This window comes from Numenius arquata, chromosome 4 (genome assembly GCF_964106895.1).
Source record: "Numenius arquata chromosome 4, bNumArq3.hap1.1, whole genome shotgun sequence".
Lineage (NCBI taxonomy): Eukaryota > Metazoa > Chordata > Aves > Charadriiformes > Scolopacidae > Numenius > Numenius arquata.
The window spans coordinates 72,990,890-73,010,066 of NC_133579.1; the positions used below are offsets into that span (position 1 = coordinate 72,990,890).

The 19,177-nt window shown below is 42.9% G+C and overlaps 1 protein-coding gene across 1 annotated transcript in view; it reads left to right on the plus strand.

Moving 5' to 3' along the window:
• Nucleotides 1-19,177, plus strand: part of HECW1 (HECT, C2 and WW domain containing E3 ubiquitin protein ligase 1) — a 190,083-nt gene that overhangs the window by 73,956 nt on the left and 96,950 nt on the right. Inside the window, exons 4-5 of the mRNA XM_074146119.1 lie at nucleotides 8,389-8,464; nucleotides 18,796-18,965. Coding sequence (XP_074002220.1) covers nucleotides 8,389-8,464; nucleotides 18,796-18,965 — 246 coding nt within the window. The remainder of the gene's footprint in view (nucleotides 1-8,388; nucleotides 8,465-18,795; nucleotides 18,966-19,177) is intronic.

The following is a 19,177-nucleotide window of genomic DNA, read 5'->3' on the forward strand; positions in this document are numbered from 1 at the left end:
CAAGTTTAGCACTCTTGAAAAGCAGAGAATAGAGAACTGGAGCTTGAAGCAAGAGTAGTGCAGGCAGCCTGCCTTTTCCCCCAGCTCTGCATCACCGTATCTTTAGCTCTGACACATCTAGCAGTATTTTTTCTGTTAACTGATGCGCAATTTGGGACTGAGTTGAGGCTATTTTTTCACTTGTGATTTGAATCAAGCACGGGTCACAGCCTTTCCTTCTTGCAATGCTGTCATCTACCTCTTTTCATGTATACCAGTGTGTACAAGCAGAACATACTTTGCTGCTTTACTTTTGTAGTGCCTAGGTTGGTTTTTTTTCATTATAGACTTCCGTCTTCCATAGAGGTTTGGACCTCAATACAAGAGAGATATCGAGGTGCTGGAGCGGGTACAGAGGAGGGCAACGAAGCTGGTGAAGGGCCTGGAACATCAATCGTATGAAGAACGATTGAGGGAGCTGGGACTGTTTAGTTTGAGGAAGAGGAGACTGAGGGGAGACCTCATCACTCTCTACAACTACTTGAAAGGACACTGTAGAGAGGTTGGTGCTGGTCTCTTCGCACAGGTAACTAATGACAGAACGAGAGGGAATGGCTTCAAGCTCCAGCAGGGTAGGTTTAGACTGGACATTAGGAAGAAGTTCTTCATGGTAAGAGTGGTCAGACCCTGGAACAGGCTGCCCAGGGAGGTGGTTGAGTCACCATCCCTGGATGTGTTTAAGAGCCGTTTAGATGTGGTGTTGGGGGATATGGTATAGGGGAGAACTTTGTAGTGGAGGGTAGATGGTTGGACTCGATGATCCCGGGGGTCTCTTCCAACCTAGACGATTCTGTGATTCTATGATAGTACTGCTTGGAAGCGTGAGCCCCTCTGAATACTTTGATACATTCTTAGGTCTGCTTTTTTAAAGAGAAGCTCTCGTGAATGCATAGTAGAGTCCAGGCTAGATCTTTGCCATTTTACAGTATTAGACTATTTAATCTGCATTAAATATTACTGTAGTTACAATCTGTGTTGTCAGTGTAAGATATTCTAGGTTTTAATTAGCACCCTTAAAAATTGGAACATGATTGGATTGACCATTAGTTCACTTCCATGATGTTCACCATATGAAGTCAACAAATGCAAACAGCTAGTGCAGCAATGTTTTTAATAGCATGGCAGTTTCCTCTGTTTTACATGTAAGAAATACTGTCTTATGTGAGATAATTTATATCAGTTATCATCATTGAATGTTATTATTATTTTGCAGCAGAAGCTACTAATACAGTAGTGCTTTGGCTGTCAGTGAAGAGTAAGATTTCTTAAAGCAGGTGTTTCTTCTACTTATGGGACAAGAAAATTTTGCCTGGCTTTGTTGAATCTCTTTGTGTGGTTGCAGGGGCCAAAAATGCCCTTCTGGAGAGGAAGGTGTATTACAGAACATTAAGACTAAGGTATAACATTGTTTTTTCTGTGCTATGTTTGGGAAAAGGAGTTAAGTGCTTGTATTTGTTGCTGTGCATGTCTAGCTGTGGTAGAAGCATGTAACAAGATGATATTAATCCTGTTTCATCTCAGCAGGATTTTTAAAATATATATAAATACGCTAATAGTGACTTAGTGGTGCAAAGCACACTTTATCATCACGCTGCACTATTACTGGTCATTGTGGTGCCCAAAAGCAGATTTTCTAGTACAGCACCAGGCAAACACAGTTACAGCTTCTTCTGGACCCTGTGTTCACACTGTGTGTGCAGAACTATTTGCCTCATCGGAACCTAGAGGTCCAGGGAGGCTGAATAGGGGGACCCAAGGTGTGCCCTGGAAACCACTTAACTTTCAAGAGCAAGAGTGCTGTCCTTGTTACTCTTCCGTGCATCTAGGTAGACTGGTGAAGGGTAAGGTATCTTAGGAGGTATTTTTAATTAGCTGTGAGGGTCTCTGTTTCTTATCTTGTGCTTAGACGAAGTTTCAGTGATGCACTTGGAATTTTGCCTCAACAAGAGCTGATGGACTGTAATACTCTGAGATGTTTCAAGGTTTTTTGGGTTTTTTGATTTTTTTTTTTTTTTTCCCCCATAGTACATACACCATGGCTAAAGAGGGAGGGAGTCTCAAGGGCTCCCTTTGCTAGTGTGCAGCCTGCCTCCTTTCTCATTCGGGGTCACATAACTTCCCTCCAGCATTTGCAGGAACTTACTCACAAGGAAAAATTATGTTAGAGCAAGACTGTATTATTTTTAGCTTTCAGTCATCTCTTTTCTGGTTTTTTTTTTTTTTCTCTCTTCTGAAAAAATGAAAAGTGCCAGCAGCTGTGGACCTTTTCCTGAGCTCAGCAGGTCCCAAGAGGCTTGGATCTGGCCTCAAGTACCTCCCCGTGTTTCGCAGGTAGCTGTCACGGGCTCTGGAGGTTGTCTTTTGCCAGGCTTCAGGGGCTGGGAAACTCTGAAGCAAACCAGAAGATTTTACAGCCTGTATTTATTGGAGGATATTTTAAAGGAGGTACCGATACTCTTCTAATTGCTTGAGTGCATGCACTCCTATCAGCAGCAACGACACCGCCTCTGATTACAAGCAAGGAAAATGAGAGGAGGTTTGAATCCGATTCAGGAAACCTTCAGTTTTCGAAGAGATTTAGCTAGGCTTGAAGTTGCAGCTCACATCCTATCTCTTCATATCTAGAGATGACAGGAGATGTAATAATGGCATATTCATCCTGCTTCTTATCAGCAGGACTTGTAAAGTAATTAGGGTGGACTGCACAATGTGCAAACGTGACATTATAAACTAAAAATAGTAAACTAATTCAGACTGAGCTCTCGTTTCAAGGGCATAAAAGAGCACCAGAGTTATTGAGGGAAAATTACATTTGTTCCTTTTCATATCAAGGATTTCATGTCCATAGGATGTCAAGTGGTGAGATGAATGTTGTCTTTCTGTCAGCTAACTGTGTGTTAAGTGGCAGTCAAGAAGATAGAGAGGTTTTTACCTCCCGATGACTAGATTCAAGGTTTACTTACAGTGACAAAACTCCCAACGTAATTATATTGTAGCCGTTAAAATCGGTCTGGATTTATTTCATGATAAGTGGCAAGCAGGAAGAGCGTGACCCATGCACTTCCCCATCCCAGGCCTCCAGACAATATGAGCTCCAGTTGGCATGGTGGCTGGCAAATGTTGGTGACCACGCACCCTCCTTTGCCCTGCACCAAGTGCTCTTAGCCTTGTCCTCGCTGCTGGGGACAGTCTGGTATTGCATTAGAAAATGGTGAATCCAAACTGTGGCAAATGGCTTTTTTTTTCTTTTCAGGAAATCAGCCTTAATTGTTTTTAAGTCCCTGTGATGTTTGGTTTGTGTTTTTTGGTTTGGTCCCAAAGAAATTCCCTTCAGGGGGACAGCAGGGCAAATGTAATGACCTCAGCTGGTCAGGGCACTGAGTGGAGAAGCCTTGTGTACTCTTCTTGCTTGGCACAGTGAGCTAAATCATGTTGTGCTCCTGGTGCAGCTCCTCTTTCTCCAACACTGTTCCTTCTGACACCTTGAAATGCCAATATTAAAGTAAAATCACTTTCCCACCCTTCCTAATATCCTTCCCTGGGTACGTCCATGTACGCCCCTTCTTTTGAGAGAAGGGTTGCTCAAGCCCTCTCTGGCAGATGCCCTGCTGTGCCTGAGAACCTGTATCATGGGTGAGAAGGTGCAGCATATGTGCGGGGACCACCAGACCAGTACCGCCAGACCACTGGAGGATGAGGAGCACAGGTATGGGATGGTGGAGCTACAGAGGAGGCATCTGGCTTGGTTGTATGAAGTCTTTAATGGCTCATCCCAGGTCTCAGCCCAACGATAAGCACCTCTCAACCTTTCTGCTGTGTGTTCCCTTTCTCAGCTGCCTGGACAGGAAGAAAATCAGAAAAGCTTCAAAAAAGGTGGTGTGGTGTGTTTCAGATTGCTAAGGTTAAGTGCTAGGCATTATCAAGATGCCTTGTGTTTTGGTGTAGCATTGCGTCTGAGAGAGTTAAGCTGGGGTAAACTAGGGAGCATATAGAATCGTAGAGTGGTTAGAGTTGGAAGGCACCTTAAAGATCATCGAGTTCCAACCCCCCTGCCATGGGCAGGGACACCTCCCACCAGACCAGGTTGCTCAAAGCCCCATCCAGCCTGGCCTTGAACCCCTCCAGGGATGGGGCATCCACAGCTTCTCTGGGCAACCTGTTCCAGTGCCTCACCACCCTCACAGGAAAGAATTTCTCCCTAATATCTAATGTAAATCTCCCCAACTTCATCTCCCAATATAATTCGTTTATGCAGCAGGACTGGCTTTTAGTCCCATGACTATGTCCCCGAGGGGTGAGCACTTGACAGAGTGATGTAGGTGGGTTCTTTAGGAGCAAATAAATATTTTTTATTATTTCACTTACGGAGCTGGATGTGTTATTATCCTCTTTGTGTAATGCCAAGCTTTGCCAAGGTTTGGCCACGCTGGGGATTTTTTGCCTCTTCAGGATTTGTGACAATACTCTAGTGTAGCTGTTTTGAGACAATTTCACCGGTGAAGATACGGTCCCATAAGTGTCACTTAACAGCAACGTTCTTCATTTTTGCACCAGCCGGTATTTGCAGGACCCCATCCCGTCCACCCCAGGCTCTTCAAAGCATAGGCTGTTAAACTGTTCATACTGATTTCATGGCAGATCTAAAAACCCCAGAGAAATGTTTAACGACTGGACAAAAGCACAAGTTTTGCAAATGTGCGCATATCTAGGTCGGTCAGCCCAGTTACTGTTCCGGACAAAATAATGAAAAGACCATAAGTAGTAAGCATTAAAGGATAATGTGTAATAAACGTCAGGCAGTGACGTAGTATGAAAAATACGCCTTGACAAGGAAATGTCGTCCTTTCTTGGTGGGATCTCAACTTTGGCTGGGAAAGTTTGCTGAGTTCTTTTCATAGATTACTCATCATCACATAGAATATTCTTAATTGAATGTGTCTCTATCCAGAAATCAGTGGTGACTTCAGTAAATACAATGAAACCTCCTTAGCTGAGAAGGCCAAAAGTGCAATTGCAACTAATTAGCTGTGATAAAATAGGGATGTTCCTACTGGAATATACTTGCAGTCCCACTCTGCTCAGTACCCTTTTCCCCATTTAAATAGTCTGTAAGAAACAAAATGGTCATGACAAAAAACTCAAGTCTAACAGAGCCCTTTTTTTTTCAATACCGGTGTCTAAATTCAACCTGTGTATTTAAGATCTAGGCCTCCTCTGCACCTTGACCTGCCAGCTGTGCTTGTTGCTTAATTCCCGCAGCTGCCCCCTTGCCCAGGTTTTGAACTCTCGGGGGACAAAGAACAGCTTGTTTTCTAAGTTAAGCTTGAATACGCAATATTTAATATACTGAGCAATGAGTCACAGCTGAGTGGGACTTCCAGTTTCTGCCAGAAAGCAGTAAATGAACTTCACTGCATAAATGCTCTTTTTCTTTTTCGCCTGAAAGCCAAACGGCAAGAGTGGCAAGGAGCTGCGGCTTCCCGGGAGCGGAGCAGCACTTGGTTTGACTCCAAAGTCAGTGAGAGGTAGTAATGGTGGCACCGCCTCCTTGCTGAACTTGAAGCCCAACTGCCTCACTCTGTTCAGGGAAGCAGTGGTGAAAACTGCCGATGGTGAGTTCCTGCTGCTGCCCCAGGCACTGGCTCGAAGGCGTTCTTGCTTCCCAGTTGTGATGATGGCCAGAAGGTAGCCTGGGTCCTAATTTGCACCGCAGCAGCCCACCAATAGGCTTGCCAAACCAAAGACTAACATTAAATATTGGGAGGTGTGGCTGACACGTCAGAAGGCTGTGCCACCATACAGTGAGACCTGGACAGGCTGGAGAGTTGGGCAGAGAGGAACCTGATGAAATTCAACAAAGGCAAGTGTAAGGTGCTGCACCTGGGGAGGAATAACCCCCTGCACCAGGACAGGTTGGGGGCTGACCTGCTGAAGAGCAGCTCTGAGGAAAAAGACCTGGGAGACCTGGTGGACAACAGGATGGCCATGAGCCAGCAATGTGCCCTTGTGGCCAAGAAGGCGAATGGCATCCTGGGGGGCATCAGGAAGAGTGTGACCAGCAGGTGGAGGGAGGTCATCCTCCCTCTGCTCTGCCCTGGAGAGGCCCCATCTGGAGCACTGGGTCCAGTTCTGGGCTCCCCAGTTCAAGAAGGACAGGGAACTGCTGGAGAGGGGACAGCAGAGGGCTACAAAGATGATGAGGGGCCTGGAGCATCTCTCTTAGGAGGAAAGGCTGCCGGACTTGGGTCTTTTTAGTCTGGAGAAGACAAGGCTGAGGGGGGATCTGATCAACGCCTATAAATTCTTCACTTTGAGGGTGGCAGAGCCCTGGAAGAGGCTGCCCAGAGAGGTGGTGGAGTCTTCGTCTCTGGAGACATTCCAAATCCACCTGGACATGTTCCTGTGGGACCTGCTCTGGGTGGACCTGCTTTGGCAGGGGGGTTGGACTAGATGATCTCCAGAGGTTCCTTCCAACCCCATATCATTCTGTGATTCTGTGATTAAAACCTAAACAGTGGAGTGCAAAGGGTCATCTATTGTTTATTGTTTCTGTTTACAGTTTTTTTCCAGATCACTCTCAATGCTTATTGTTACCATAATTCAGAGTTGGGTTTTACACAGGGTGTTAGTAAGCTCTCGGAAGTCTTTCTCACTTGTATGCAATAAACTTTCTGGAACAAGATTTTCTACACTAGTAATAAAAGGTTATAAATGCAGAAGTTGTTTTTGGAGGTTAGAGCCCCATCCCCATTCTTAAGTGCTACTTTTATCTCCTCTTTAATAAGCAGTTCTTTTTTAAGGTGAGGAACTGCTATATTAAAATTACAGTAATATTTTTCTGTCATTCTGTTTGCTTAAGGAAAAGCCTTCAGGAAGGGGATGACTTAGGCCATTCGTGGTTAAATCATTACCTGGTTAACAAAATTGTTTTGATTAATGGTCATTAATTGATTAATGGAGATGATTCAAGGTAGCCAGCATGGCTTTACTAGGGGCGGGTCCTGCCTGACTAACCTAGTGGCCTTCTGTGATAGAGTGACTAGGTCAGTAGATAAGGGACAACCTATGGACATGATCTATCTGGACTTCTGTAAGGCCTTTGACACGGTCCCTCACAACATCCTGCTTGCCAAATTAGAGGGATGCGGATTTGATGGGTGGACTGTTCAGTGGATAAGGAATTGGCTGGATGGTCGCACCCAGAGGGTGGTACTCAATGGCTTGAAGTCCAGATGGAGAGCAGTGACAAGTGGTGTCCCTCAGGGGTCCGTGCTGGGACCGGTACTGTTCAACATTTTTATCAAAGACATAGACAGAGGGATCGAGAGCACCATCAGCGAGTTTGCAGATGACACCAAGCTGTGTGGTGTTGTCTATACACCAGAGGGTTGGGATGTCATTCAGAGGGACCTGGACAGGGTGGAGAGGTGGGCCCAGATGAACCTCACGATGTTCAACAAAAGCAAGTGCAGGGTTCTGCACCTGGGCCAGAACAATCCTCATTATCAATACAGACTGGGGGATGAGGTATTAGAAAGCAGCCCTGAGGAAAGGGACTTGGGGGTGCTGATGGACAAGAAGCTGGACATGAGCAGGCAGTGGGCACTCGCAGCCCAGAAGGCCAATCACATCCTGGGCTGCATCAAGAGATGTGTTGCCAGCAGATCCAGAGAGGTGATTCTGCCACTTTGCTCTGGTGAGACCTCACCTGGAGTACTGTGTGCAGGTCTGGAGCCCTCAATATAGAAAGGACGTGGACCTGATGGAGTGGGTCCAGAGGAGGGTCACTAAAATGCTCAGGGGGTTGGAGCACCTCTGCTACGAGGACAGGCTGAGGGAGCTGGGGTTGTTCAGCCTGGAGAAGAGGAGGCTCCGGGGAGACCTGATAGCGGCCTTCCAGTACCTGAGGGGGGCCTACAGGAAGGCTGGGGAGGGTCTGTTTACAAAGGCCTGCAGTGACAGGACGAGGGGCAATGGTTTTAAGTTGGAGAAGGGGAGATTTAGATTGGATATTAGGAATAAGTTCTTTACCATGAGGGTGGTGGAGCACTGGAACAGGTTGCCCAGGGAGGTGGTTGAGGCCCCTTCCCTTGAGATATTCAAGGTGAAGCTCGACGAGGCCCTGGGCAACCTGGTCTAGTTGGGGGTGTCCCTGCTGACTGCGGGGAGCTTGGCCTAGATGACCTTTGGAGGTCCCTTCCGGCCTGGACCAATCTATAAATCTATGAATCTATAATTGGTTCTTAGCTGTAAAACTTAACATCTGTGAAAAAGACAGTTGCTAAGCAATTTGTCTGTTTAAGAGTTATTAGAGACTGCTTTTTCTCACCGTTATTTTTCTTCCAGCAGATTTTTAAAAGCATCACCAACGAAGATTCAATCCAGGGACAAGGAAGTCGGAGACTGATAAGTTTTTCGTTGTCAGGTGAGTCACTGCTGATGTGAAAGTTTTAAGCCCAGCGAGTAGGAAACTGAAGTTACTAAAACCTTTCATGTGTGTGTATGTATGTGTGTATTTATATATTTGTGTGTGTTTTTTGCCTTTTGCTCTAGAAGTGGTGCTGAGACTGAGAATTAATATCTATGATTATTGCCACACTCTCCTCCTTCAACAAGAGTTATGTGCTGAAGTGTCTTGTTCAAGTCGTGTTTTGGGGCCACGTTAGGTTTTCCTGCTTACAATTAAATGTAGGTCAGGGAAAGCAATCAAAGATACGCACTTTGCTTATGGAGCAAGTGGGATTTGTGGCAGTTCTCTCTTCCTTGGAGAGCACGTTCCAGAGTCTTCGTCTAGACACGCACCGTGGTGCACGAACTTGCCTGTATTGCTCAACAGTGACTTGCAGACTTCTTGAGCCAGGAGACTGCTCTCAGGCCTCTAAATTTTCTGCAGAATGTTCAGCCTCATTACTTGGCACGTCTCTACAGGTTTTAAAGGCTTAATATAGTTCCTTGAAGCGGCTACGGACCATTTGATCTGGCTTTGGTAACAATCTGTAAATCACTTCTGTAGAAAAGAATCAGTTTTGACAAAAGAGAATAGTTGTGAGCAAGGTTCTCGATTTGGAGTTTTATGCTTGCTGTTTGGTTTCCATGTTTTTTAGTCCCTGGAAGACATAGAGGAAGATGCTGAACTTGACTTGGAAATTCTCTGAGGAAGTAGTACAGAGGAAGAAGTGTTATTCTAGTTCAAAATTTTTACAAGCCTAGGCCTCTCTGTATCAAAGTCCTACACATGGGTGTGCATCACATTACATGATTGGTTTGGCCGCAAGATTTATTTCAAGCTTCCCTCTAAATTGTGTTAAAGTCAACTAGGACTTCACTCTCTCTTTAATATTAAGCATGCAAGTCAGTGCTTTTCCAAATTAGGTGGCTGGTGTGGTTCTTGAGAGGTTTTATATGCTGTGTGATAGGTTAGACTGACATGAGATGGGGTTTATTTTTGCTGGGCTGGACACTGGGTCCCCACCCAGTCGCATTAATTTGATAAAACCACAGGTTTAGCTCAACAGAAGTAAAGAAGTAGAGTTAATATTTTTTAATGTTCTTAATCTTACACAGAAAATGTTGCCCAGAATTAGTAACATTTGCTCATTTTCTCGGATTCTTTGGCCTAGTAGACCAAGAGATGTCAGGAGTAATAATTTGTGAGACTGCTAAATAATGTTATACCAGTGGGCCCTTTTATAAACTAAACTGTTTAATTTACAGCTTGATTCAAAGCATACAAGGCCATACCATGTGATACATTTGGGATATCTTATTACAGTGGTTCATAAGAATATATCACAAGGTATAAATTTACATTTATATCACTTCTATATTAGCATCATCATAGCCAGGCTTTGAGCTCACAGTTATTTTATCAAAAATTTTTGGTATCAAAACAGCTCAATTTCAGTCTGTCTGAAATTAACAGATTAACAAAGCACAGGGATTTATTTATTACCTTCTTACTTAGTTAACAACAACAATAAAAAAAAAAATGTTGTTTTCTCTCTCAAAGTAAAATTACTGCTACTCCTATGTCTATTATGCTAGATAAGAAAATGCGGATCAAGCCAGGCCTTCCAGAGGCATTGGAAGGAACTGAGATTCCTTCCCGTTTGCACTACTGTCATAGCAATCACCTCTCTGTTGTCATGAGTCCTTTCAGCTCATATGGGCTGCATCTTTTTAATATCTGTATTTTGGTATACTCTCACCTTCAGTGTCATTACTTCAAAGTTTTAAGTTTCCAAATGATGGTTGGTTTAGTTGCAATTATAACAAAACCGAAGTGTAAGACCATTAGTCTGACTGGGGACCATTGCGTTAGGCGCTGCTCCACCACAGAGCCCTAAGCAGGTATTCATCTGAAGAAGGCCAGAAGAGCTATGCCTTCTACCATACCAATTTTTAAAAAGGAAAAATTCTTAGAATGGGAGAGAAAAATCTCAAAGTAGGCCAAATCCCAAGAAATGCTGAGCAACGTCAGTCCGTTTCCGCTGACTTGTATTGTGTGCTCCGCTGCCGAGACGCTCCAGTGAGACCCTATGTTAAATGAACTGCAGGAGTAGTTTCTTTCTAAAAGTTGGTGACAAAGGGCTTTATTTTCTCTGTAGTTTGATTGAGTATTTGCTTGAACAAAATCCAACCGGTTTCACTGGAAGTTTTGCCTGAGAAAAGATTTCTGGATTAAATAAAAATGCCAAACAAAGGAAAAAAAAGTATAAACTGATGCTTCGGGGCAAAAGGAGATCACTAGCTTCTCGAGAATAGAAACGCCTGCGAGTTTGCGTTATGTCAGTAGGAGGTTTGTTTTCTTCGTGTTTGCTTCTTTGGAGACTGGAAGTTGATCCTGTGAAAGGTTAATTCCGATTAATAGGTTCGTTAGCAACACTGATCTCAAAGAAGATAATTTCCTATGATTAAGCTTCTTAATCATTTATATGATGACGGTATTATTATAGCTTTCATTATTTAAAATACGGAGAGAAGTATTGTAAGGCTAATTTAGCTAGATTAAATGCGGTCTTCAAGGAAAGCTGTGCAGTCATTTTGCATTTACTTTCCACCATGACTTTTCTGCTGTTACCAGTGAAGGTCACACTTCCGATAAGGCGGCTGGAAGTGTCAGAGCTCTCTCGCGTGAAATACAGAAAGAAGAAATGTGCTAAGCTTCCCGAGACGTACCAGCCACCTCACTGAAGGTTCATGGGTTAGGAGCAGTGTAACACGTTTGCTGAAAGCCCTTGAAGCTCTTCTGTTGGCCGATATATTTAGACGGTGTTATCATGAGGTTTGCATGATACGCCTCCCAGCTATATGTTGCATCAAGTTAACTTTTTTCAAGCTTTAATGGTTCACATCTCTCATATGTTTGCACACTCTTTATTTGTAAGTGTTCTCATGGAACAAATGACCAGAAGATGTGAGTATTTCGCAAACATTTAGGCATTAATCCTCATCACACCTCTCTGAGGAATCTTGTTAGTTATTTTCATGTGGCTGTCAGACCAGACGCTAGGTAAGGTCAGTAGTCAGTTTATGGAAGTCAGAGTATAAATCACAACTGAAAATAGTACTAGGTCTACTAAGGGTCATTTTGACAGTAGCAGTTACCGTGAAGTGCTTGATCAGAATGTATGTATATAATACGCTTTATCTTCCACCCACTTTTGAAGTCCTAGTGACTGACTTCAAAACAAGAGTTCTAGCCACTAAATTTTGGGTTTTCTTTTTAACATTGCTATAAACCTGCCTCTTCTTCTGCCCTCCCTAATTCAAGCTAACTTACCCATATATATATATACTTTATATAGACTTTTATACCTCTGTACAGACTTTATAATCCGGAGTTACTAATCACTCATCTTTTTCTTACCTGTCAGAGCTTGTGCAAAGGTGAGATGACTTTCTACCACCTCGGGTACACCTGTGCCTACAAAGTACTGCAGTGCTCTAGACTAACAAATCTAAAAGCTTCAAAAGGCTTTGAATTCAGCTCTCCATTACCCTGTATAACACCGGCCACCTCGCTCCGTGGTGTGGAGCTTTATGTGAGTTTGGCTCAGACAACTTACCAGCAGGCGTGTGGTCTGGATGGGAGGATACCAAGAGCTGGTACTTTGCTTCTGTGGTTAATCGCTTGCAGTAACAAAAACTCCCCGTTGCTGTGTTAAGCTGTTCGCATTAGCTGTTCAGACTTTTTCTGTGTTTTCCTTCTTGATGAAGACAATTAAAAAAGTAGCATGTCTTTCAGCCATTTTTGAATAATTAATTTCTCTACTCCTTTTCATTTATTAATAGAACTATTTTCTTCCTGAATCCTCTGCTGCCCCTTACTTAAACAAATGAGAATCTCTTTCATTTTCCCTTGTAGCATTTCCAGCTAAAAAAATTCTTTTCACCTCTTTTCCACTGTCTTTAATATTTTGCCTGGAAGCCTCAAGTGACAGAAATGTTTTGGCTTATCCGCTCAGCTTAGTCTTTTTTTTAAAATCTCAGACCTTTAAACACCTCCTAGTGCAACTACATCAGCCAATTCTCTCTTTCTTACGTTCTCTTTGAAAAGGAAAATGGAGTGTGTCTATAGATCTGGAGATTTCTGAGAGCAGAAAGAACCACTTTAATGATCTGATTTAACCTCCTGCCTATGACCAGTTGCAGAACCTCATTTGGTAGCTGATCAAGCCAGCAAGCTGTTGTACATTATGTAGTATCTTTCTCAATTCCCCTGCATTATTTTGCTGTTTTGGATTTTAAGACCTCCTGTCGCTACACAGTACTGTTTCATTTCTAAAATTCCTTAATATTTGCTTCTTGAAATCTGATACCAGATGCAAGACTTCTGGGAATCTGTGTTCGCTTTCCTTAAGATAAATTTTAGTATCATGTATTACTGCATGAATCAGATTGGCATTTCCAAGCCAATGCGATATTGCTATGCTCTTACTCTTGAAGGGTTATTACACTACCAATAGCTAAAATAATTTCTATCTCTTTAAAAGCACATAGCTGAGAGGCAGTACCTATGTGCCTCCTGTTGAGCAAGCAGAGTTTTATTGTTCCTTCCTTTGAAGCCACCACTATGCCTTAGGTAGCTCACCTCAGTATATGAACTGCTACCCTCTAAGATAGGTCATACTTGTTCTGGTCAAGCTCTGTTTCTTTTGCGCTCTGCAAAAGAAACACTGACACATTTTTCAGTGGTGCCCAGTGACAGGACAAGAGGAAATGGGCACAAACGTTCCAGCTAAACATGAGGAGGAACTTCTTTCCTGTGAGGGTGGCAGAGCCCTGGAAGAGGCTGCCCAGAGAGGTGGTGGAGTCTCCCTCTCTGGAGACATTCAAACCCACCTGGACACGTTCCTGTGCAACCTGCTCTGGGTGGACCTGCTTTGGCAGGGGGGTTGGACTAGATGATCTCCAGAGGTCCCTTCCAACCCCATATCATTCTGTGATTCTGTGATATTAGCACCCTGGCAATTACCTTACCTCATTGGTAGTCAAGCCGGATACCAGTCCTGTTCAGCTACATTTATTCAGCGTCAGAACCCGAGCTGACAGCTCTTTGGGAATTTACAAAGGTGATTCTGTGAAGTGTTGGAACTGTCCATTGACATCCCAATTAGCATCTGTCTCGTGGTGATGGATAATGAAGATGGTTTATTGTGCCTTGATAGGTGAACTATCAGGATCTCAGTAAGATGACAGTATTTTTACTTTCTGCCATTAATGAGCAGATCATAGAGAGAATAGATTCCATCTTGGTATTCACCAAGCTAAATCACAATCTAAATTGACTATGGTCTTTCCAGTGACCCTTTGGTCTTCCCAGTGTCCTGGTAACTTTGGAGTAGAATCATAGAATGTTTTGGGTTGGAAGGAACCTTAAAGATGATCTAGTTCCAACCTCCTGCCATGGGCAGGGACACCTCCCACCAGACCAGGTTGCTCAAAGCCCCATCCAGCCTGGCCTTGAACACTTCCAAGGATGGGGCAGCCACAGCTTCTCTGAGCAACCTGTTCCAGATTCTCACCAACTTCACAGGAAAGAATTTCTTCCTAGTATCTAATCTAAATCTTCCTTCTTTCAGTTTAAAACTATTACCCCTCACTAGTTATGTTTTGAGATATGTTCTGGGCAAGTTTGGCCTAACTCAAGATGTCTTCATCCTCTCAGAGAGTCAGGTGACTCATGAGGAGTATGTATCATTTCCTGTTTCTGAACACACATGGCTAGTACACCAAATAAGAAAAATGTGAATTCATTGACTTGACCATAGAATTGCTGGGGCTTGATGACCTCTCCTGCAAGCGTGGGTATAGCTACCTGGAAGTCAGCTATTGAAATCAGTTGGATGGTGCTTGGAATCAGGAAGGACATTTAAGTACTTTTTGTTCCTTGTTGGAAGGAATTTCCCGACTATTAGAATATCACTATCAGTTTCTCAAAACTAGTAGCTCAGCTACTCATCGGTCTTTCACCTTTCTATTGGTTTGTAGACTCTCTACTTTAGCGAAGTAAATGATGCGCCATCAAGTGACTGAGTCGACTCGGTCTTCTTGGGACACATTTATAAACTGCCCAGAACAGCCTTGTGTATTATTTCTAGGAAAGTTCTTCCAGAGCTGTTGGCAAAACTTCTCATCCCTTGCGAGAACAGTTTCTAAATTCTTTAACTTAGAACTGATAGATTGATGACCAGACTAAATGTAATTAATTTATAAACGAGACTGCTCCAGACTCTGGTTCTCGCTCTGGTTCTCCATCCTTTTCTGTCATGCTTCCACAAGTGTGGGACTGGACCAGTACCTCACTGTGTCTGCAAGGAACTGAAATACCATCTTCGCAATAGTTTGCTCATCATTACCATCAAGAGAATCTCCTTGCTGAGCATGACGGGATGTGACTCACAAACCCAAATCATACCTCTCCCCTGAGCTTTTGAAAACTTAGTCAGAATGACTTTACAAGGCAGACAGGGAAGTCTGTTGCCCACCTTAGGGACAGTGGCTGTGTATGCAAGTGACCTAGAGCAAAGCTTCCTTAGGTCTCATCCAGACACTTAGATCAGCATATATGAAAAGCGAGCCCTGAGGTTGGAACAAATGCATAATTCCCTCGGGGGAGCAGCAGACAGCAGTTAGTATAAGCCATTTTTCTCAAATGAAGTGAGCATAGCTGGATTAGGATGCATGTACGTACCATTACTGAAAGTCTACAGCAGCGAAAGAGTCTGTGGTTGCGGTTGTCTCCACCTGGGTTCCTTCCTCCTGTCATCTTTCATGAGAGATGGCCTGACATTATTAAACTGATGGATGTATGTAACCTCTTTCATGCTGAAGTGTGATTTATGAGCAAATGGGAAAGTGACATACGGTATATGAATAACTTTTTTTAAGAGAATGGATGAAAAAATACCTTTGCAAAGCACAGATGAGAAACACACTGTAAAGCTATAGTGTATGGCAAGACACATCCAAGCCTTCTGGAGTTCACTGGTTTCGCCAAAGATTTAAATTCCGTTAACTTTAAACCATCACTTAAATATTTAGTATGTTCAGAACCTTTTTCTGAAGACAGTACAGGTAAGAGAGAAATATTGTCATTTGGGGAAGCAGAATAGCTGGGATCATTCCATTGGGATGTTACACAGCAGTGGTAAGAGAGTACCTGAGCCATTGGTTACAAGAAGTTACAGCATCCATAGGTTCCACTTCAAATTAAATGGACTTCTGGATACTTGCAGATGCCCATCTAGCTTTGTTCAGAGCTTTTGTATTTTTGGTGCTTTGTCTTTCACAGTGTAGGGGATTTGTGGTGAGATCCGCAAGTATAACAGGGATATCTGTCATTGAGAAAACTATTTCTGCTCTCCCAATGCATGCTTTGGACATTAAAAATTGAAGTTACTAACTGACATTTTAACCAAAATTCTTGTATTATGCAATTTAAGCAAGAAAATGAGACAAAATTTCCTGTTACGTGCTTAGCTAAATAGTTTTTTCTCATCTAAATACAAAAATTGGACTACTAGCCAAGGTTGGGAGTACCTTCACCTTCACAACTGTGCTTAATTCCCATAAATGGAAAGAGGCTGGTAGGTCATCAAAATACGTATGTTCTTTATGATACATAATATATAAGTATATATAATTGAGTCACACTTAATTTCTGTCTATCAATAGACCATTTCCTTGCACAGCGGTACCCAAAGATAGTGCGGTCTGTCTTTGAAGGGGGGGGGGGCGGGGAAGGAAATCAGAAACGTATACAGCAATAAATATTTCAGTTTCCAAATCTTTTGAGGAAACATCAGAGAGAAAGAAAATAAGATCCCAGAGGTCTTTCTCTCCTCATGCGTTAGTAGCCTGACACTATTACGCTGCTATGCCTTGTCATTCCTAGTGCTTTTGCAATCTCTTGCTTTCTATTTCTGGAATGTATTTCTATAACAGTAGAACTTCCAAAGCAAAAGAGTTTCCCGTATAGGATTTCAGCAGAGCTGATAGATGAGATTTGTGCTGGTTACATAGGGACTGTACATTCAGGGAAAAAAAAAAATAAGCAGCGTTCTCAGTTTGAACCAGATAATTTTCTTTGTGTAATACTGTTGCTAGGACCATGGCAGTACATACTGTCAGCAAAGGACTTACAAATAGGTTATTAGTAGCGATATCTCCTATTTTTTTGTTAACAAGAATGAGATTCTTAAAATACAGTCTGCTTCAGGACCATCTGTCCAACAGCTTTGGAATATCTGCAACATTAATTGTGTGCTGGGATAGATGATTGAAAACAATCAGGAACAGCGATGGTTCTTTTTAACTTGCACGTTTTATTGTGTTGGCTATTACCATATGTTAAGGAAGCAAAATACAACTGGGTGAGTCTTATCCCTGGTATAGTGGAACCAGGGGATATATATCCCCGGTTCGTGGTATAGCTGTTTTCTGGAAAAAATGCTGTCGATGGTGTGGGTAGTGGATGATATTCAGATTCATCCAAAATATCTGCCTGGAGGGTTTTTAAATGGCCTCCCGCAACCTGCTCGAATAATTGGGTTTTTAATCGGAAGAGAATGAAAGGACTGTGAAAATTATCATTTTCAAAACCTGCCTAAGAGAAAAAAGAAGTGTGTTTAAATGGAATGTTTAGGTATACATCGAAGCAGTTTTGGAAACTTTCCTGACTGATACTTTGTAGATCTTCAATACAGCAAGGGAAAGGAGACAGAACGCAGTTCGCTGCTTATAGCCCAATGTGAAATAAAGCTTTAAACAGAGGAGGAGAATCTCCATGCAAAGAGGAGTGGAAAATAAATTAGCTACTGAACTCACTGATAGGAATAAGTGCTACAAAAGCTTAGAAATGCATCTGGGAAAAGAGAAGGCTGGAGAGTTTAGTTTGTAGTGTCCCAAAATTAATGATAGACCTGTAGATTGGTTTGCATTTCAGTGGCTTCACAGGGACAAACTGTAGAATCATAGAATGATAGAGTTGTCTGGGTTGGAAGGGACCTTTAAGATCATCTAGTCCAACCATCAACCTAACTCTGATAAAAACCATCACTAAACCATGTCTCTAAGCACTATGGCAACCTGGCTTTTAAATCCCTCCAGGGATGGGGCCTCAACCACCTCCCTGGGCAGCCCATTCCAAGGCTTAAGAACCCTTTCTGTGTAAAAATTGTTCCTGATATCCAATCTGAACCTCCCCTGGTGCAACCTGAGGCCGTTTCCTCTTGTCCCATCGCCTGGGACTTGGGAGAAGAGACCGACCCCCCCTGGCTACACCCTCCTTTCAGGGAGTTGGAGAGAGCGAGAAGGTCTCCCCTCAGCCTCCTTTTCTCCAGGCTGAACACCCCCAGCTCCCTCAGCCTCTCCTCACAAGACTTGTTCTCCAGACCCCTCACCAGCTCCGTTGCCCTTCTCTGGACCCGCTCCAGCCCCTCAATGTCTTTTTTTGTGGTGAGGGGCCCAAAACTGGGCACAGCCCTCAAGGTGGGGCCTCCCCAGTGCCCGGTACAGGGGGACCATCACCTCCCAAGTCCTGCTCACCACACTAAATCATAATGGACTTTGTGTCTTTTTTCAGAACTTTGTGAGTAAATTTTGAAATAAGTGCTCGGGGATTTTTTTATCTGCATGACTCATATTACGCTCCCTGGGAGTTCTGCAGGTAGATAGCCCTGCTTAAAATTTGGACAGTATATACAAGAGTTCTCCTCAGTTACTACAGGTGTAAAATTAACCCATGCAGAGAAGGAAAAGTTTTCAAGTGAAAAAAATGTAAAATGACTTCTCCTGTAGAAAAAGCGGTCTAAAAGCTGAGATTCATAGAAAGAGAAAATTGATAGCTAGGAGAAGTGACATATGTTGGGTAACAAATGCCATGTCTATGTGATTAGGTGAATGGATCACTTTTTCAGAGTAGTTCTGCCAGTGGAGTCGGGCTGAGCAACTGCTTAGCTCCTTAGAAAAATCAACAGATCGCTTAAGTTGAATAAATACTAATTTAGAAGCCAGATCATTCTGCACAGTCAGGTTGTAAAATTTGCAATTTCATGATACAATTATTTGTAAATCCTAAATCACAAGTTCATTATGGTTTGCCTTTACATTACCTAATAAGAAACATAGTGAGTTTTTTCATATTCCTGCCACATTATTTGAATTTCTTACCAGTTTCCCATAGGTTTCTCTGAACATCCCAGAGAGCTACCTGGAATGCGAAAAATAATCAGGTTATCTGCCTTCTTTCAGATTTCCAGGCTTTTGGTCTGAAGAAAGGAATGTTCTTCAATCCAGATCCTTATCTGAAGATTTCCATCCAGCCTGGAAAACACAGCATCTTCCCAGCACTTCCTCATCATGGCCAGGAGAAGAGATCTAAGATCATGTGTAACACTGTTAACCCGATCTGGCAAGGAGAGGTAAGCAGTTTGAGTGTCGAGCTGAGACTTATCTTAAAACATGGAAATGACTCTAGTGGTATCACCCCTTTTTTTTTTCTCCCTTTTTTTTTTTATTTTTTAAATTCCTGTCATGGCTAAGCAGTTGTTGACCTGACTGTGCATGACGTGTTTCATGACTTTTTGTCTTTAGTGCAAAAGGCTTAATTAGCTATCAAGATGAATGGTATATT